The 21,761-nt window shown below is 41.0% G+C and overlaps 1 protein-coding gene and 1 non-coding gene across 6 annotated transcripts in view; one reads left to right on the forward strand and one right to left on the reverse strand.

Moving 5' to 3' along the window:
* Positions 1-21,761, reverse strand: part of ccdc178 (coiled-coil domain containing 178) — a 209,725-nt gene that overhangs the window by 164,251 nt on the left and 23,713 nt on the right. For all 5 annotated transcript variants that reach the window (XM_078397335.1, XM_078397332.1, XM_078397333.1 and 2 more), the window contains 5 exons: positions 20,251-20,454; positions 17,138-17,358; positions 10,754-10,896; positions 7,941-8,094; positions 3,074-3,169 (listed from right to left, as the gene is read on the reverse strand). In XM_078397335.1, coding sequence (XP_078253461.1) covers positions 3,074-3,169; positions 7,941-8,094; positions 10,754-10,896; positions 17,138-17,358; positions 20,251-20,454 — 818 coding nt within the window. The remainder of the gene's footprint in view (positions 1-3,073; positions 3,170-7,940; positions 8,095-10,753; positions 10,897-17,137; positions 17,359-20,250; positions 20,455-21,761) is intronic.
* LOC144593258 (U1 spliceosomal RNA) lies at positions 21,271-21,435 on the forward strand. Its single transcript, XR_013547234.1, has one exon. It is a non-coding gene; the product is annotated as a U1 spliceosomal RNA (small nuclear RNA).

A 21,761-nucleotide genomic window follows, 5' to 3' on the forward strand; every position in this document is an offset into this window, starting at 1 on the left:
GGATTGGCCATCTTCAAGTGAAGGTGAGAGATGTTTGGCTACAAATCTGGGAAAACTTTCAAGTTCAGGGATGAAACAGAATATTGAGTCACCAACATACTAGAAGAACAGTTGAAAAATTGAACCTAAATAAAAACAAGGGAAATAATGTTCATTGGAATCCTTGAGGCTATAGGTTGAATCCATATGGTTTCTCATAAGAACATATTTTATCTATCTATTACTAAAACTCTCATCTTGTTCATTCCCCACTTCCTCGAAGTTTGTTCCAAAGAGGAAGAAAGATTCTAAGGGGAGTAAGAGGCAACTGTGGCCAAGGGAAATTAGAGATGGAATAAAACTAAAACAAAAGATGTATAAAATAGCAAAGAGTAGCGGGAAGCCAGAGGAGTGAGCAACTTTCAAAGGACAACAGAAGATAGCAAAAAGGGCAATACGGGCTGAAAAGATGAGGTACGAAGCGAAGCTAGCCAAGAATAAAAAGAAGGACAGTAAAAGCTTCTTTAGGTATGTTAAGAGAAAAAGATTAGTAAAGACAAACGTGGGACTCTTGAAGGCAGAAACGGGTGAAATTATTATGGGTAACAAGGAAATGGCACAAGAGTTGAACAGGTACTTCAGATCTGTCTTCACTAAGGAAGACACAAACAATCTCCCAGATGTACCAGTGGACAGAAGATCAAGGGAAACAGAGGAACTGAAAGAAATTTGCATTAGGCGAGAAATACTATTGGTTAGACTGATGGGACTGAAAACTGATAAATCCCCAGGACCTGATAGTCTGCATCCCAGGGTACTCAAAGAGGAGGCTCAAGAAATCATGGACGCATTGGTGATCATTTTCCAATATTCAATAGATTCAAGATCAGTTCCTGTGGATTGGAGGGTAGCTAATCTTATCCCACTTTTCAAGAAAGGAGCGAGAGAGAAAACGGGGAATTACAGACCAGTTAGCCTGACATTGGTGGTGGGGAAGATGCAGGAGTCAATTATTAAAGAGGTAATAACGGCGCATTTGGATAGTGGTAAAGGGATTGGTCCAAGTCAGCATGGATTTATGAAGGGGACATCCTGCTTGACTAATCTTCTGGAATTTTTTGAGGATGTGACAAGTAAAATGGATGAAGGAGAGCCAGTGGATGTAGTGTATCTAGACCTTCAGAAAGCCTTTGATATGGTCCCACAAGGGAGGTTGGTGAGCAAAATTCGAGCACATGGTATTGGGGGTAGGGTATTGACATGGATAGAGAATTGGTTGACAGACAGGAAGCAAAGAGTAGGAATAAACAAATCCTTTTCAGAAGAGCAGGCAGTGGAGAGTGGAGTGCCGCAAGGTTCGGTGCTGGGGCCGCAACTATTCACAATATATATTAATGATTTGGATGACGGAATTAGAAGTAACACTAGCAAGTTTGCGGATGACACAATGCTGGGTGGCAGTGTGAACTGCGAAGAGGATTTTAAGAGGTTGCAGGGTGACTTGGACAGGTTGAGTGAGTGGGCAGATGCATGGCAGATGCAGTATAATGTAGATGAATGTGAGGTTATCCACTTTGGTGGCAAAAATATGGAGGCAGATTATTATCTCAATAGTGTCAGATTAGGTAAAGGGTAAGTGCAACGAGACCTTGGTGTCCTTGTACACCAGTCACTGAAAGTAGGCATGCAGGTACATCAAGCAGTGAAGAAAGCTAATGGCATGTTGGCCTTCATAACGAGAGGATTTGAGTACAGGAGGAAAGAAGTCCTTCTGTAGTTGTATAGGGCCCTGGTGAGACCACATCTGGAGTATTGTGTGCAATTTTGGTCTGCTAATTTGAGAAAGGACGCCCTTGCTATTGAGACAGAGCAGCGTAGGTTCACACGGTTAATCCCTGCGATGGAGGGAATGTCTTATGAGGAGAGATTGGAAAGACTGGGCTTGTATTCACTGGAGTTTAGAAGAATGAGAGGGGATCTTATAGAGACAGATAAAATTATAAAAGGACGAGTCAAGCTAGATGCAGGAAAAATGTTTGCAATGTTGGGGAAGTGCAAAACCAGGGGACACCATCTAAGAATAAAGGCAAGGCCATTTAAAACTGAGGTGAGAAGAAACTTTTTCACCCAGAGAGTTGTGAATTTGTGGAATTTTCTGCTCTCAGAAGACAGTGGAGGCCAATTCACTGGATGAATTTAAAAGAGAGTTAGATAGAGCTCTAGGGGCTAGTGGAATTAAGGGATATGGGGAGAAGGCAGGCACAGGTAACTGATTGTAGATGATCAACCATGATCACAATGGGCCAAATAGCCTCGTACTGCACTTATTAATGTTTATATGTTTCTATGTTCTCCTGTTTGTTTGTTTATCCCGTGCGGTTTTCATCTGGAAAAAAAAGGTCAACGATAGCGCGACAATTTTAGGCCCACCTTACTCACCATTTTCCTGGGGTGTGTTTAACCCAAGTTTCATTCAAATTGGTCTTATTTTTTTGAAGTTATTGACATTTTAAAGTTTAAAAATAAAGTTAAAAAATCCACTCTTTAACTTACCTTGCCCGTCTTCATTGTTCACATCAAAATGGGACTGCCCGAGTGATGGGAGGGGGGGCCACGCCTGGCAATAGATACGCCCCCCCCCCCATTAGGACGAGCTGCGTTTTTGACGTCAGTCTGTGCGTGCGCCGTTGGGGCCTGTCATCTAATACAGATGCTCCCCGACAGTGCGGGAGTGTTGGGGGGAGGGGAGGAGGGGGGTTCAGGCGGGATGGAGTGGGTGAGTGGGTGAAGAGGGAAGCGGAAGAGAGGGGTTGAGGGGGGATGGAATGGGTGCGTGGGGGGGCGGAGGGGGTTTGAGGGGGGATGGAGTGTGTGGGAGGAGGATAAGGGGGTTTTAGGGGGGATGGGGTGGGTGAGTGGGGGGAGAGTTGCCTCAGGAGAGGCCTGCAGGAGAGATTTGGACCCAACGGGTCCACATCAGTCTATTTAAAATAAAATGTTACTTGATTGAAAAGACATGATCTACATTCAGACAGGTAGAGAATAGAACTTCATCGGATTATTTTTTGATAAAATGTAAATAATAGTCTCTTACATTAATTTTAATGGTTTGATCAAGTTCATTGCAAGCATCTGTTAGGATATTGATCTCAGCAAGTTTTTCTGAGTCTTCAGCTTTCAATTGTTTGATCTGTTTGAAAAAAACACTAATATTATTTCAACTTTTAATAGTGCCATTAAAACATCAACATTAGTTTAATTTTAATTATTTTAAACAATCTATTCATATTATTTTTAAGTAGGCAGAATCAAAGCGAGACAGAGAAAAAAGAAAAAGGCCCATTTTCATTGTATGCAAAGTTAAATTTGATATAGATAAATAATTTAAGAAGTAAATAGAAGGACAGACAAAGGAGTCAGTGGATGTTGTTTACCAAGATTTTCAGAAAGCCTTTGATAAATTGCAACGCGAGGCTGCTAAGGAAGATGAGAACCCATGGTATCAAAGGGGAGATACTACCATGGATAGCAAGTTGGCTGGATGGTAGAAGGAAAAGAATGTCAATAAAGAGGGCTTTTTCTGGTTGGCTGTCAGTGACTTGCGGAGTTCTGCAAGGATCGGTGCTGGGGCCGCTACACTTCACGTTGTATGTTAATGATTTGGATGAGGGAATTGAAGGCTTTGTGGCCAAGTTTGCAGATGATATGAAAATAGGTGGCGGGGCAAGTAGTGTAGAGAAAGCAGGGACTCTGCAGAAGGATTCGGACAGGTTGGGAGAGTGGGCAGAGAAGTGGCAGATGGAATATAGTGTAGCAAAGTGTGGCGTCATGCTTTTTGGTAGTAGGTATAAAGGCATAGACTATTTTCTAAATGGGGAGAATACAGAAATTAGAGGTGCAAAGAGACTTGGCAGTGCTTGGGTGCTGGTGCTAGATTCCCAAAAAGTTAACTTGTAAGTTGACGCGGTAGTAAGGAAGGCAAATGCAATTTATTTCAAGTGGTCCAGAATACAAAAACAGGGATGTAATGCCGAGGCGCTATAAGGTGCTTGTCAGGCTGCATTTAGAGTATTGTGAGCAATTTTGGGCACCTAATCTGAGGATGGATGTGCTGGCTCTGGAGAAGATCCAGAGGGTTTACAAGAATGATCCCAGGAATGAGTGGGTTAACAAATGATCAGCGTTTGATGGCACTGGGCCTGTACTCACTGGAGTTTAGAAGGATGAAGGGAGGACTCATTGAAACTTACCGAATAGTGAAAAACTTACACAGAGTGGATGTGGAGAGGATTTTTCCACTAGTGGGAGAGTCTAGGACTGGAGGTCATAGCCTTAGAATTAAAGGATGTGCTTTTAGGAAGGAGATGAGGAGGAATTTCTTTAGTCAGAGGGTGGTGAATCTGTGGAATTCTTTGCCACAGAAGGCTGTGGAAGCCGTCAATGGATATTTTTAAGTCAGAGATAGATAGATTCTTGATTAGTACGGGTTTCAAGGATTATGGGGAGAAGGCAGGAGAATGGGGTTAGGAGGGAGAGATAGATCAGCCATGATTGAATGGCGGAGCAGACTTGACGGACCGAATGGCCCAATTCTGCTCTTATCACTTATGACCTTATGATATTGAAAATGTAAAGGCTCTAACCAGATAAATTGGGGAATTTTATTGGTGAAGGACGTTGGGTCAGAAATGAGATTATAGAGATTAAAGATCACCAAAAGAATAAAATGAGTGGTTATAGGGACATATTTACAATGATGATTGTTGTGTAGTGAAAAAACGAACACAAACTGTGATGAGAGATGAATTTGTGAAAGATTTTAAAAAGGTCACTTATACTATGATTAATAACTAAGCAAAAAAATAAGAAGATATCTGAAAAGTGGATTAGAAATATGAATTGGCAGAATTGCCAGATGGCTTTGTTACTTTCTGAAGCTGTGTAGCTGCAAAACATTTAGATACATAGATGTTGGCAAGATTAGCAAGCAGATTCTTAAATCATTGTCTTATTATTTAATTGTCTTCTGCAGTTCAAAAATTGAACCAATTTAAATTTTAAAATATTACGTGGTGTATACAAATTAACATAATTTATACAAATATATTGCGACACATTTGCCTAGATATCAAATTCTTCATTCCGTTCTATCAAAGGATTGCAGATTTGGATACAATTCTCAGGGAATAGATACTTTAAAGTACAGATAGATACAAAATGCTGGAGTAACTCAGGCAGCATCTCTGGAGAGAAGGAATGGGTACGTGTGCTTCAGGTCGAGACCCTTCTTCAGACTGTCTTCATCAGTCTGAAGATGGGTCTCGACCTGAAACTTCACCAATTCCTTCTCTCTAGAGATGCTGCCTGTCCAGCTGAGTTACTCCAACATTTTGTCTATCTTCAGTTTAAACCGGCACCTGCAGTTCCTTCGTGCATACTTTAAAGTAAAACTGGTTAGAAACATCCCAGGAATCAAATTGTTTTTCGTGAGTGCTTAGGGATTGGATCATATGATTTGGGATACTGTAGATAGTCGTCAACCAGCTGTATCGGAGGGTTGGTGGGCATGAACAAGACCAGTCGTGTTTGGACAACAAGACCAGGTGGGGAAAAAAAACAATGGGGGAAAAGCGTGAGTGTGGAATCTCACCTTGCATGTACCCTGGGGTTGATAACTTGACTTGTTTGGCCAATCTGTTTGGTGGTCCAAGAATTAGAACCAGCATGTGATCCTGAGGAATTGGATTGTGATCAGCTTGTGACCAATGACATCCAAGTTCCCTGATAATGTTCCGAATTAAATGCTGCGTGGAGAATGACATTGTTTCCTGCATCCATATTTTAGTAAGAGGCAGGGTGTATCAGTGATTTAAACACAAAATTAAACTGGAAATACAGTGCCCTCCATAATGTTTGAGACAAAGATCCATCATTTATTTATTTGTCTCTGTTCTCCACAATTTGAGATTTGTAAAAGGAAAAAAAATCACGTGGTTAAAGTGCACATTGTCAGATTTTATTAAAGGGTATTTTTTATACATTTTGCTTTCACCATGTAGAAATTACAGCTGTGTTTATAGATAGTCCCCCCATTTCAGGGTTTGGGATACATGGCTTCACAGGTGTTTGTAATTGTTCAGGTGTGTTTAATTGCCTCCTTAATGCAGGTATAAGAGAGCTCTCAGCACCTCTTCTTTCCTCCAGTCTTTCCATCACCTTTGGAAACTTTTATTGCTGTTTATCAACATGAGGACCAAAGTTGTGCCAATGAAAGTCAAAGAAGCCATTATGAGACTGAGAAACAAGAATAAAACTTTTAGACACATCAGCCAAACCTTGGGCTTACCAAAATCAACTGTTTAAGAAAAAAGAGAGCATTGGTGAGCTTACTAATTGCAAAGGGACTGGCAGGCCAAGGAAGACCTCCACAGTTGATGACAGAATTCTCTCTATAATAAAGAAAAATCCCCAAACACCTGTCTGACAGATCTGAAACACTCTTCAGGAGTCAGGTGTGGATTTGTCAATGACCAGTGTCCACAGAAGATTTCATGAACAGACATACAGAGGCTACACTGTAAGATGCAAACCACAGGTTAACCACAAAAATAGGATGGTCAGGTTACAGTTGCCAAGAAGTACTTAAAAGAGCAACCAGGAAAAAAGGTCTTGTGAACAGATGAGATGAAGATTAACTTATATCAGAGTGATAGCAAGAGCAAACTATGGAGGAGAGAAGGAACTGCTCAAGATCCAAAGCATACCACCTCATCTGTGAAACATGGTGGTGGGGGTGTTATGGCCTGGGCATGTATGGCTGCTGAAAGTACTAGCTCACTTATCTTCATTGATGACACAACTGCTGATGGTAGTAACATAATGAATTCTGAAGTGTATAAACACATCCTCAAGTTCATGCTCAAGTTCAAACAAGTGCCTCAAAACCTATTGGCCGGTGGTTCATTATTCAGCAAGACAATGATCCCAAACATACTGTTAAAGCAACAAAGGAGTTTTTCAAAGCTAAAAAATGGTCAATTCTTGAGTGGCCAAGTCAATCATTCGATCTGAACCCAATTGAGCATGTCTGTTATATGCTGAAGAGAAAACTGAAGGGGACTAGCCCCCAAAACAAGCATAAGCTAAAGATGGCTGCAATACAGACCTGGCAGAGCATCATCAGAGAAGACACCCAGCAACTGGTGATGTCCATGAATCGCAGACTTCAAGCAGTCATTGCATGCAAAGGATATGCAACAAAATACTAAACATGACTACTTTCATTTACATGACATTGCTGTGTCCCAAATGTTATAGTGCCCTGAAATGGAGGGACTATGTATGAACACTGCTGTAATTTCTACATATTGAAACCAAAATGTATAAAAATGGCCTTTATTGAAATCTGACAATGTGCACTTTAATCACAAGTAATTTTTTTCTATTACAAATCTCAAATTGTGGAGTACAGACGCAAATAAATAAATGATGGGTCTTTGTCCCAAACATTGTGGAGGGCACTGTACACTGTTTCATTTCGGGCACAATGACCCAGAAATTTCCAGCCAATGATATGTGAACAATTACTTTGTGCATAAAAGACTCAACTTCCCTTTCAATATCACCTCACCTGCAGCCAATCCAATCTTACAGAACACTGACTTGTTCAAGTTCCCATCACATCTCTAATGAAGCTACAGTTATGGAAATAAGTGTAAGGAAAGGAAATCCCGGCCATTATTTCACTCAAGTTTCTTCAGATTTTAAAAGAAAGATGTTTCGTACTTCCAAATATTATCACTTTAAAGTTCATATATTAGTTATGACTTCTCAAAATTACCTTCCTCACACAATTCCTTAAATCCCAGAGCAAATATCTGGATATCATGGATGAACTACTCAACGGAAGCACACATCCAGAGATTCAATACAGGTAAAACAAAGACAAATTAAAGACCTACTCTCTCTTCCATGATATTCTTCTGATCATCCAAATCAACAAATTCGTTAGTAAGCTTTTCATATGTTTTTTCTGCTTCTGCAAGCTGATCTTGAATTTCTTTCAACTGAGCAGTATAAACTTCAAATAGAGTTTTGGCTGTGATTATGTCCTTACTATTAAATAGAAAGATGATGTTACAATCTGTTACAAAGCTCTCGATAAACCTAATGTTCTCTTTCACTGAATATTATCATCCAAAGGTTTTGAATCGGGTTTAGTGCAAAAAGATTAAAAAGTAAATATAGATAAGCAATCAAAAACAAGAATTTAAGTATAGATTAATATCAAACAATAATTCGCAATCACATATATAGCTATATATAACTAATAAAAGACAAATAATTGTATTATATTATATATATATATATAATAAAATTGGATATATAATTGGATACAATAATACATATGTATGCAATGCATTGGCTTTTTAAAGAGTATTCTCAGGAGAAAAGCTGTGACTTGCCCCTTTTCAGATGAATAATAGATTAATTCAGACTGAATTAGGGATCCATGATAAGACTTTAAAAGATTTTAATCAATTTAGACATTGCTGATAAACAGAAACAGAAATCCCATTGAGCATGGCATGGTGAGAGGAATCTCGGCGAGCCACAGCCCACCCCAATGGCAGGCCCGTCTGGGTAAGGTCGGCTGTTTGATTTTTACCAGGTTCAAGGTTTTTTATTGTCACGTGTACAAATTAAAATACAGTGATATTCGATTTACCATACAGCCATACTAAAAAAAGCAACAAGACACACAACTACATAAAAGTTAACATAAACATCCACCACAGCGGCTTCTCCACACTCCTCACTGTGATGGAAGGCAAGAAAGTCCGATTCATTGTACCTAGGTACAAATGACAATAAAGTATCATTGAATTGAATCATTGAAACTAATTAAATGGAAGTTGTAAACAACCAGGATTTCAATAATGTAGCAGCCAGCAAAGAACTTTGTGGAAAGAATAAAAATGTGTTTTTATAAATAATCTAGGAGGAATTTCTAATAATTTAAAGGAAAATCAATGTTCTGTGCTCAAATCAAATTAGGTGAAAATTAAAGTAAGGTAACAGTTTTTTTTCTACTTCGGTTGATTATGACTGACATTACAATAGTTGTATTACAATTATATTTAGTTTATGGTTATATTTAGTTTATGGCTTATGGTTATGATATTGAACTGAAATGTTAAATAAATACAAGATTTGCCTGGATTACCTATGTAAAAAACACAGAATATTGTGAACACATGATTGACGCGCTTGATTGATGCTCTCCCATTGTAAACGATGAGAAATTCAGCTCAAGTTGCTGACTTTCTCTGGCAAGTTTCCTTGAGGTATCGTCTCTGAGTGAGGGCTGGGACACAGAAATATGGCACAGTAATCAGCTAGTTTGCTCCTTAGGCCTATAATTCCATATTTTTAGATGATGGTTCTTCTGCAGCTCAGCTGTATTTATCTACTGGTAGACATCCAACAGATGATTGTATGTAATCTTTTCACAAAACTGCAGAAACATACTGTCTTTGAAATGGACATTCAGGAGGCTGCATCTGGTGGAATTTGGAGCATCGAACAATCTGCCATTAAAAACTTTGACAATAAGAGTAGATGAGGTAAACATTGATCTCATAGACGTTCAGCGTGATGAATGAAAAATGTGATATGTGAAATTGACAGAGAATTTGAAAAAATATTTTCAATCTTTTTCCTGATAGAAGAATCTAAAAGCATCCCAATAACAGAAAATAAAGAGCCCAAAAAAGAGAGGGTAAAATTTAAAACTATTATCATTAGAAAAAAGGTACTAAAGCAAACTAACGAGATCTCCTGTACCTTATGACATGCATCCTGAACTCATGAAGAAATGTCCAAAGAAATAGTGGACATATTGCTTATAGTCAAACCTTCATACATTTTTAAAAAAAAGCTGGTTGGAAGGTTACAAATGTCATTCTTGCTTTCAAGTAAAGAACAAGACAAAAAGAAGGACATTCAACATAACATCTGTTGTGGGGAATAGGTTGGATTCCATTATCAAAGAGGTAATAGGACATTGAGAGAATGTTAATGCAATCAAGAAGAACAATCATATAAATGATTTTATAAAAGGGCAATCGTGGTTGATGAATTTATTATGTTTTTGAGGGATGCCATAAATGGGGTAGAAAAAAAAGTGGGGCCTGCGCCTGTGTTATATTAGGTTCCAAAGGCCATTTTATGAGGTGCCATTCAAAGGATTACTGTCAGGATATCAATGAGTGTCAGTAAGGGCTCATGGGCTATCTACTCCTGTTCCAGTACTTTTGTTCTTACATTTTTATGTACATGCATTGGCAGCGTGACTCTACATTAAGAACCACTTTTAATAAAATGATTCCTCACTTGCAGGTATTCATTAAGCTTCGCACTTGTTAATTCTAGAAAACAGATTTGTTTATATCAATGAGATAAATTAGATACTACCACCCCCTTGTGTTCCAGTTTCCTTTCACATCTCAAAGGCATGCTGGCTGTTGGGTTAAATGGCCGCAGTAAATTGTCCCGAGTGTAGTTGGGTGGCAGAAGGGCCAATCTGAAGTTGATGGGCACATGAGAGATAATAGGCTGTACGGGAATGGAAATTCTCTGACAGCTGGCATAGTGGCATGGACTGCGTCAATAAACAATGTAATAAGGAAATGTGACTGGTAAATAACATCATACTGCACTTTGAAATATCAATTTTCTTACAATCTACAGAATAGTATCACAATAGTCTTACTGGAGCTGCACAGTATTATTCTCAATTGAAAGAAGATCTGTCTTCATCGCAATTTGTTCAAAATGTGCATCAGCAGTGGCATTATCAAACTCCAGCTGTACTTCTTTAAGTTCCGAATCAACTTTGTTAAAGCGTTCTGTCATCTAAAGAGTAAAGAAAAGCAGTTTTTTCTATAATACAATGTTAGATTATCTGCAGTCAAGTCTGTTTACAGACCATAACATGTTTCATGTATGTTGCCCCAACTATTAATAAATGCTCGAATGCCAAACTAATTATCCTTTGAAAACCCAGGAGGTTACTGAAAGAAATTGCCTTTTTTGTCAAAAATAATCAAAAGGGGGTTGATGGACATCAATGAGTAAAAGTGAAGTTGCATGGGTTGCAAGGAAACAGGGTGAAGCAATATAACTAATGTAACTAATGGGATAGCTCCCCTGGCACCAGTATGGACCCAATGAGCCAAATAAACTCACTAAGAAACTTCTTTGATTTTAAAGATAGGGCTATATCTGCTGTCATCCGTCCTCATCCAGAGTTGCTCTGGGATCTTAAATACAGGCTGGCTGACCTTGGTTCCTCCCGAATTGACTCTGGTGCAGCAACCAACTTCTGTGAGAGTTCTATAATGGGGTAATGTGACTGCAAGGTCAATTTTCTGATACTTGAATAATATAGGCAAGAGCAGCACTGCGATCTTGTGTTAATTTGAGCAAAATCTAATTTTCAGGCCCGAATCAAACAATGCTTAATTCAAATTGTTTTATAACATTCCTGGTTGTTTTAAAGATGTTTAAATTTGAGTTTTCCTAGTCAACCCACCTTCCTCAATCAATACCCCAAAACCAGATAAACTTACAAACAGATGAATGAATATGTTTGGTTTCCTTTCTGTGGAATCTTACTTTATATGTTTTGTCTGCTACATTTTGATCATATTTTAAAAGAACCTCATTGATTACGTAACATAATAGAAATACATGGACTTGAAAATGCTAAATGTATCAGTGCTCTTTTTTAGCCCAATAGAACTTATAATTATAAAATCACAGAATTACTATGGCATGGAAGACCCTTGAGGCCCATCAAACTTATGATAGACACAAAAAGCTGGAGTACCTCAAGTCAAGTCAAGTCAAATTTATTTGTCACATACACATACACGATGTGCAGTGAAATGAAAGTGGCAATGCCTGCGGGTTGTGCACAAAAAAGAATTACAGTTACAGCATATAAATAAAGTTAATAAGTTACTATTAGTGTCGACAAAAATTTAGTCTCTGGGGTTATAAAAGTTGACAGTCCTGATAGCCTGTGGGAAGAAGCTCCGTCTCATCCTCTCCGTTTTCGCAGCGTGACAGCGGAGGCGTTTGCCTGATCGTAGCATCTGGAACAGTCCGTTACTGGGGTGGCAGGGGTCCCTCATGATCTTGCTTGCTCTGGATCTGTACCTCCTGATGTATAGGTCCTGCAGGGGGATGAGTGTAGTTCCCATGGTGCGTTCTGCCGAACGCACTACTCTCTGCAGGGCCATCCTGTCCTGGGCAGAGCTGTTCCCAAACCAGACTGTAATGTTGCCGGACAGGATGCTCTCTACAGCCCCAGAGTAGAAGCAATGAAGGATCCTCAGAGACACTCTGAATTTCCTCAATTGTCTAAGGTGGTAAAGGCAGGCAGGTGGTAAAGTGAGACAGGCAGCATCTCTGGAGAGAAGGAATGGGTGACATTTCGGGTCGAGACCCTTCTTCAGACTGGTTAGCGATAAGGGAAATGAGAGATAGACGGTGATGTGGAGAGATAAAGAACAATGAATGAAAGTATGCAAAAAAATAATGGTGATAAAGGAAACAGGCCATTTGTAAAATGAGAAGCTAGTGCGAATTGGGTAGGGGAGGGATAGAAAGAGGGTGAATGCCTGAAGTGAATCAATATTCATACAAATGTGCTCTAAGCTGCCCAAGCAAAATATGAGATGCTATTCCTCCAATTTGCATTTAGCCTCACTCTGACAATGGAGGAGACCGAGGACAGAAAGGTCTGTGTAGGAATGGGAAGGAGAATTAAACTGTCCAGTAACCGGGAGATCAGGTTGGTTCACACAAAACATACTCGACTAATGCCATCTGTCACCTTCTCCCAGTGGCCCTGCATATTATTCCTTGAAATGCCAAACTGATTCTGTTTTATCCACAACCCTTTTGCATTCTTTGAACAAAACATAAGTTGCTTGACAAATCTTCGGGAATTTTTTGAGGGTGTAACAAGTAGAATGAATAAGGGAGAGCCAGTGGATGTGGTATATCTAGACATTCAAAAAGCCTTTCACATGGTCCTACACAATACAATACAATACAATATATCTTTATTGTCATTGTACAGGGGTACAATGAGATTGGGAATGCGCCTCCCATACGATGTAATAAATTAATTCGCTAATCAGTATTAATTTAAACGACCCAATGAAACAAATTAGAAACAGTTTTAAAACAGAATAAAGTGCAAGTAGATCTGTGCCAGTTCACTGTGCGATGTGACCATCTGGCTCAGCAGGACAGTTTCATGGCAGCTATGGCCCTGCGGTTTGAAGCTGTTCCTGAGTCTGGAGGTGCGGGCGTAGAAGGCCTTGTAGCGTCTGCCCAATGGTAGAAGTTCGAACAGACTATTGCAGGGATGTGAGGAGTCTTTGTGGTTGCTGGTGGCTTTTCTGAGGCATCGTGTGTTGTAGATACCCTCCAAGGCTGGTAGCTGTGTTCCGGTAGTCTTCTGAGCTCTATGGACTACCCACTGAAGAGCTTTCCTCTCTGCCTCCGTGCAGCTGATACCACACAGGGATGCCATGTGTTAGGATGCTCTCTATGGTGCAGCGGTAGAAGGTCGTCAGCAGCTGTTGGGGTAGACCAGACTTTTTCAGTGTTCTTAAGTAGAACAATCGTTGCTGCACCTTCTTGACCAGTGCAGCAATATTAGTGGACCATGTTAGGTCCTCCGAAATGTGAGTGCCCAGAAACTTGAAGCTGGACACTCTCTCCACACTGACCCCATTGATAAGGATCGGGGCGTATTCACTGTTGTGTGACCTACGGAAGAGTTGATGATCAGCTCCTTGGTCATGGAGGTGCTTAGGGACAGGTTGTTATCAGAGCCCCAGTCCGCCAGGTTCTGCACCTCCGCTCTGTAGTTTGTTTCATCACCGTTGGTGATCAGCCCGATCACCGTTGTGTCCTCTGCAAACTTGACAATGGTGTTGGTGTCGAATGCAGGAACACAGTCGTGTGTGAAGAGGGAGTAGAGCATGGGGCTCAGAACACAGCCCCGTGGCGTGCCGGTACTCAGGGTGATAGTGGAGGACAGGTGCGGGCCCATTCACACTGCCTGCGGTCGCTCCAGCAGGAAGTCCAGGATCCAGTCGCATAACGATGAGCTGAGGCCTAGCTGGTGGAGTTTGGTGATGAGCTTGGTGGCGATGACCGTGTTGAAGGCAGAGCTATAGTCAATGAATCCTCACGTATATGCCCTGTCTCTCTAGGTGAGTCAGGACAGTGTGAAGAGCCAGAGAGATGGCGTCCTCTGTGGATCTGTTTGCCCTGTATGCAAATTGATGCGGGTCCAGTGAGGCAGGGATGCTGGATTTGATGTGTGAGAGGACTAGACTTTCAAAGCACTTCATGACTATCGGAGTTAGGGCAACCGGACGGTAGTCGTTCAGGTTGGTGATTTTTGATTTTTTCGGCACCGGCACTATGATAGCCGAGTTCAGGCACTTGGGGTCCGTAGCCAGAGATAATGACAGGTTACAGAACCTGGTGAATACCTCAGGCAACTGTACTCTTCCTTGAACTCCATCCGGGCCTGCAGCCTTGCGTGGGTTGACCCTTCGCAGAGCGCGTTGTACCTCCTGTGTGCTCAATTGCAAGACCTGTCCCTCCGCCTTGGCCGGGGTTCTTCCACTCAAAGTGGTGGTGCCAGTTTCGAAGCGGGCAGAGAAGGTGTTTAGCTCATTGGTTAGTGTGACATCGCTGTGGGGGCAGGCAGGGCTGCTCTTGTAGTCAGTGATGTCCCTGACACCCTTCTGACATACTTCTGGTGTACAGGAGATTAGTGTGCAAAATTAGAGTACATGGTATTGGGGGTAGGGTATTGACATGGATAGAGAACTGGTTGGCAGACAGGAAGCAAAGAGTAGGGATTAAAGGGGTCCTTTTCAGAATGTGAATGGCAGGCAATTGCAGTGCCGCAAGGCTAAGTATTGGGACTCTAGTTATTGACTATATTAACGATTTAGATGAAGGAATTAAATGTAACATCGCCAGGTTTGTGGATGACACAAAGCAGGGTGGCAGTGTGAACTGCGAGGAGGACGCTATGAGGCTGCAGGATGATTTGGATAGGTTGAGTGAGTGGGCAGATGCATGGCAGATGCAGGAAAATGTGAGGTTATCCACTTTGGTGACAAGAACAAGAAGGCAGATCATTATTTGAATGCTGTCCGATTAGGAAAAGGGGAGGTGCAACGAGACCTGGGTGTCCTTGTACATCAGTCACTGAAAGTAAGCATACAGGTATAGCAGGAAGTGAAGAAAGCTAATGGCATGTTGGCCCTCATAGCGAGAGGATTTGAGTATAGGAGCAAGGAGGTGCTACTGCAGTTGTACAGGGCCCTGGTGAGACTGCACCTGGAGTATTGTGTGCAGTTTTGGTCTCCTAATTTGAGGAAGGACATTTTTGCTATTGAGGGAGTGCAAAGTAGGTTCACCAGGTTAATTCCCGGGATGGCAGGACTGACATATGATGAAACAATTGATCGACTGGGCTTATATTCACTGAAATTTAGAAGAATGAGAGGAAAAGCAAAGAGTGGGGATAAATGGGTCCCTTTCGGAATGGCAGGCAGTGACCAGTGGGGTACCGCAAGGTTCGGTGCTGGGACCCCAGCTATTTACGATATACATTAATGACTTAGACGAAGGGATTAAAAGTACCATTAGCAAATTTGCAGATGATACTAAGCTGGGGGGTTGTGTGAATTGTGAGGAAGATGCAATAAGGCTGCAGGGTGACTTGGACAGGTTGTGTGAGTGGGCGGATACATGGCAGATGCAGTTTAATGTAGATAAGTGTGAGGTTATTCACTTTGGAAGTAAGAATAGAAAGGCAGATTATTATCTGAATGGTGTCAAGTTAGGAGGAGGGGGAGTTCAACGAGATCTGGGTGACCTAGTGCATCAGTCAATGAAAGGAAGCATGCAGGTACAGCAGGCAGTGAAGAAAGCCAATGGAATGTTGGCCTTCGTAACAAGAGGAGTTGAGTATAGGAGCAAAGAGGTCCTTCTACAGTTGTACCGGGCCCTGGTGAGACCGCACCTGGAGTACTGTGTGCAGTTTTGGTCTCCAAATTTGAGGAAGGATATTCTTGCTATTGAGGGCGTGCAGCGTAGGTTCACTAGGTTAATTCCCGGAATGGCGGGACTGTCGTATGTTGAAAGGCTGGAGCAATTAGGCTTGTATACACTGGAATTTAGAAGGATGAGGGGGGATCTTATTGAAACATATAAGATAATTAGGGGATTGGACACATTAGAGGCAGGAAACATGTTCTCAATGTTGGGGGAGTCCAGAACAAGGGGCCACAGTTTAAGAATAAGGGGTAGGCCATTTAGAACGGAGATGAGGAAGAACTTTTTCAGTCAGAGAGTGGTGAAGGTGTGGAATTCTCTGCCTCAGAAGGCAGTGGAGGCCAGTTCGTTGGATGCTTTCAAGAGAGAGCTGGATAGAGCTCTTAAGGATAGCGGAGTGAGGGGGTATGGGGAGAAGGCAGGAACGGGGTACTGATTGAGAGTGATCAGCCATGATCGCATTGAATGGCGGTGCTGGCTCGAAGGGCTGAATGGCCTACTCCTGCACCTATTGTCTATTGTCTATTGTCTATAAATCTTAGAAACATATAAAATTCTAAAGGGATTGGACAGACTAGATGCAGGAGAAAAATGTCCCAATGTTGGGGGAGTCCACAACCAGGGGTCACAGTTTAAGAATAAGGGGTGGGCCATTTAGGACTGAGATGAGGAAAAACTTTTTCACCCAGAGAGATGTGAATCTGCAGAATTCTCTGCCAAGGAAGGCAGTGGAGGCCAATTCACTGGATGTATTCAAGATGTTGGATATAGCTTTTAAGGCTAATGGAATCAAGGGAATCAGGGGAAAAAGCAGGAACAAGGTACTGATTCTGGATGATCGGCCATGATCATATTGAAAAAATATATATATCGGTGCTGGCTCGAAGGGCCGAATGGCTTATTCCTGCACCTACATTCTATACATTAGTACACTTGCAACATTCGGCTCATTTCACCACTTTCAAGTTAGTAGCATATTTACATCAAATACCTCCATTTGATTTGGTAGAATATCATCAATGGTTTTCTTTTCCAAATCCAGTTTTTCCTTCAGGTAATCATCAAGTTTCTTCACGAAGTTTATTTCTTCTCGGAATCTCTGATTCAGTATCTTTGCTTCATTAACTTGATTTTGTAGCTTTGTTAAATTAGATGCTTTACACTCAGCATGCAACTCCAATTCATTAATCTCTTCCAAATGTGTGTTGTACTCTGCATAGGAAAATACACAATTTTAGTTTAAACAAACCAAAACAGAAATGCTGACATTCTATAAGCAGTTTCATTTGTTTCTGCCATTCGGAAATCAACACTTAATAAATCCAATACGTTCAGCTGAAATCACCCATTTTATTGCAATGATGAAGACAAGTCATTGACCCCAGTTTTTGTGTCTAAAGTCATAGACTACATGTCTAACTCAAGGATAAAAACAGAGACCTTGAGACCTTATTACACCAATCTGAAGAGCTCCACATTCAGAGAAGGCCTGCATGCCAGCGAGCCACAAAGAGCAGAACCTAGCGAAGATCCATGAAAGCATTGAAAAATCCATATTAAATCCACCTTTTTATACTCCATTTCCCCACTCATTCCCTGATATGATACAAAATATTTGAATATCTTCTTCATACTTGTCTCTTCCATTCACTTAGCCTACTTTTATGCCATTTTTATGACAGAAACCCAAGATATACTAACTGTACGCCCAAGCTGATGAGTCTCCAGAGATGAAGTAATATGCACTACATAATTCATCGAACTCGTATATACATCAGCTCATACACAGGCACTTCATAGACAGTACAGAAGAGTTTAGATGTGGTATTACATTGTATACAAACTGCAGCCAGGTCAGGGGATTACAAATTCTTCCATATCACTTTCACAGAGTACTGGAATAGCTCTGATCCTATATAGTCCAGTTCTGGCCTGTAAGTTTTTTTTAAATTTCAGATGTATTTATATATTCAGAAATTTACACCTTTTATTCAGAAATTTACATCCAAATCAAAAACTGTGCAAACATTCTTCATACATTTTCAGAGCCTATACATCTATCTATCTTTAACAAAAACATCCTTGCCATTCATGTGGCCCCTTGCGGTGCTATCCCTTTCCTTGTATGAATGGTGTCTCCACGAGACTGTTCCCCTCAACATCACCGTATCTATCCTCTGGATATGTTGCAGTCTCTGTGTTCAGTGTTGAATTCTTCAATTTTAGGTAATTCACCCATTCTTTCCATCTGCATTAGAAATTGCCATTTCCGTCTGCCATTATTTTGGCTCAGTTTTTCTTTTAGACAATAGACAATAGGTGCAGGAGGAGGCTATTTGGCCATTCGAGCCAGCACCGCCATTCAATGTGATCATGGCTGATCATTCTCAATCAGTACCCCGTTCCTGCCTTCTCCCCATACACCCTGACTCCACTATCCTTAAGAGCTCTATCCAGCTCTCTTTTAAATGCATTCAGAGAATTGGCCTCCACTGCCTTCTGAGGTCGAGAATTCCACAGATTCACAACTCTCTGAGTGAATTTTTTTTTCCTCATCTCAGTTCTAAATGGCCTACCCCTTATTCTTAAACTGTGGCCCCTTGTTCTGGACTCCCCCAACATTGGGAACATGTTTCCTGCCTCTAACGTGTCCAACCCCTTAATAATCTTATACGTTTCGATAAGATCTCCTCTCATCCTTCTTTTGCCATGTAGCCTGGTCTGCTGGGCATGTCCTACAAGTTTGCTATCAGTAGACGGCAGCTAAAGAACCCTAGACAATGGTCCTCCCCAAAGAGCTTTTGCATTGGTTGCACCAAGCCTCAGTGCATCCCTCAGCAGGTTCTCTTGCAGTCTGGAATGGGCCAGTCTGCACTGTCTCACCACAAACAGTAGAATTCCAGAATAGTTATGACTTTCCAAATACGATGTGACAATCTGTAGTGAGAGTGTCACGTATTGGGCTAACCCAACATACTCGGTAATAAAACCAGAAAATATTGGAAATGTGCAGCAGGTCATGTATTTATGTGCAAAGAGAAACATTTGAACTCTGAGATCCTTTGTCAGAAATGGGCAAAAGATAAAACTAATTCATTTTCAGTGGCAAAAAAGGTGTGTGTTCTAGGGTACAACAAAGAGAGGAGACCAACTAAGTTTATGTAGCAGTTACATTCAGATAATGCTTCCTTGTCTGTACAATGTGTTGCTAATAGCAAACTTGTAGGACATGCCCAGCAGACCGCACGACATCAATGGAAAAGAAAAACTGAGCCAAAATAATGGCAATCGGAAATTACAATTTCTAATGCGACAGAAAGAGTGAATTATCTAAAGTTGGAGTATCCAATACTGAACACAGAGACTGCAACATGCCAAGAGGATAGTTGAAGTTTCTTAAGCTTGTGTTGGGCCTTATTGTAACCATGCAGGAGGACAGGCTGATTGATCAATGTATAATTTTCTAATCCTATTCCCTTTCGTTCCAGGAAGCCCTTTGGTACAATCTTTCACTGGTAATCTGGGTCGTAGCACTACAGTATGGCCACTTTGGCACAGGCCCCACACAGATGTTCACTAGTCATCAACATGTCAGCATTACTGGATCACAATGATCACCTACCATTCACAAATTCTTAGAATCCTTTTAAAAATTATTGGGATTTTATTTTAAACACCTAAACAATTAAAACATCAATTAAAAACATAAACATTGAACCGATAATAATTATTTGTTTTAATCTTCTAATCTTTTCAACAGCAGCATTTCTAGGTTTAAACCAGTGCAGGTTCAGCATTGGATTTCCCGCCTAAGAGCTGAGTAGTTCTTAGAAGATCATACTGCCCATTGGGACCACAGGGGCAGTCACAGCCAGGGGTGGCTGAGCATCAGCAGCAACGACTCAGCCAGCAGTGGAAATCACGACATTTGCAGTGATACCCAGGTAAATGCTAACATTAACGCTGACGTCAGAACAGAAGATCTGCGCTAGTGATCTTTCCCTCAGTCGACATTACATAGAAAATACTTACGATTTATACTTTTTTTGCATCACGAGAATCACAACAAAAATTCAACTCCTGTTTAGATAGGTATTCCAATACCTCTTTGTACAGCTTCTGGAAGCACCTTCATCCACCTACAAGACAGCTGATCAATTCTGTTTCCAAGATTTGTCACCCGCTCTCTTTCTAGCTTTAGAGACTCGTTTGTCTTTTGGCATTCAGCTTCCAGTTGCTCCATCAAACCAATGATCTCTGATAGAACTATCCTTGCCTCTTCATGTAAAGCCGCAGTTACATCAGATGCTACATTCAGAAGCAGACACCAGCAATTAGTTTTGAAGGAACTAGTAAATAAAGTGGTGAAATACAATAAAGTCTAAGCAGTTAGAGATTGAATATGAAGATTTACGTTTCCATTCTAAATCTCGAATGTTAGATATTATCATCCCAAATGTCCCCATACAATGATAAAGTTAAGAAGGTTTCACAAAAAGCCTGGGATTCACCTTCTTTGTCTCAGGTGTCTGGTTTACTTTGAGGCATATAGACAGTAAACCATCGAATATACGCCCCGGTACAAATAACTTGAATGAAACCCTTTCATTCTATCCTATCAAAAAATGAACAGTAATTTATATGTTTAACAAATTCCCTCAGTTTTTACTTTCAGTCCTCCTTAAGCATCATTGTTTCAAGGAAGTATAGTGTAATATATAAAATGCAGTTACTATCTTGCAGAGCTTTCCAACATGAAAAGGCTCCAAAGACGTACAGGTATGTAGGTTAATTGGCTGGGTAAATGTAAAAATTGTCCCTAGTGGGTGTAGGATAGTGTTAATGTACAGGGATCACTGGGCGGCACGGACTTGGAGGGCCGAAAAGGCCTGTTTCCGGCTGTAGATATATGATATGATATGATATGAAACTTGGTGACCCAACAAATTCATCTGTCTTCAAATCAAACAGCAGCCTTTCTAACTTGAGTTAAATATTTTGTTTCTTCTCCAAGAAAGATCTGATAAAGTATTCTATTTGAGATACAGTAGTTGCCTGCAATTAACTTCATCTTTTTATTTTGGTCAAAACCTGGATAAACATAGTGCCAGTATCTATCCAAATATACTTACCTGGCAGGGGAGGATCGGTGGTCACGATGGCCGAACTCCCAGGGCGAGGCTATCCCATTACAATTTGGGTGTGCTGCTGCCTGCGAGGCCCCCAAATGCAGGATACTTGACTGAAAAATCAGCGGCACGGTGGCGCAATGGTAGAGTTGTTGCCTTACAGCTTCAGAGACCCGGGTTCGAACCTGATTACGGTGCTTTCTGTGTGGAGTTTGTACATTCTCCCCGTGACCTGCATGGGTTTTCTCTGGGTGCTCCCATTTCCTCCCACATTTCAAAGACATACAGGCTAATTGGCTTGGTAAGATTGTAAATTGCCCTAGTGTGTATAGGATAGTGTTAGTGAGTGGGATCGCTGGTCGGCGCTGACTCAGTGGGTCGAAGGGCCTGTTTCTGCTCTGTTTTTCTAAACTAAACTAAATAGAAGGACACTATTTTAAAGTTTAGTTTAACATTTCCCCTCAAATGTGATGTATATCACCTCCC

This window comes from Rhinoraja longicauda, chromosome 4 (genome assembly GCF_053455715.1).
Source record: "Rhinoraja longicauda isolate Sanriku21f chromosome 4, sRhiLon1.1, whole genome shotgun sequence".
Taxonomy (NCBI): Eukaryota; Metazoa; Chordata; class Chondrichthyes; order Rajiformes; family Arhynchobatidae; genus Rhinoraja; species Rhinoraja longicauda.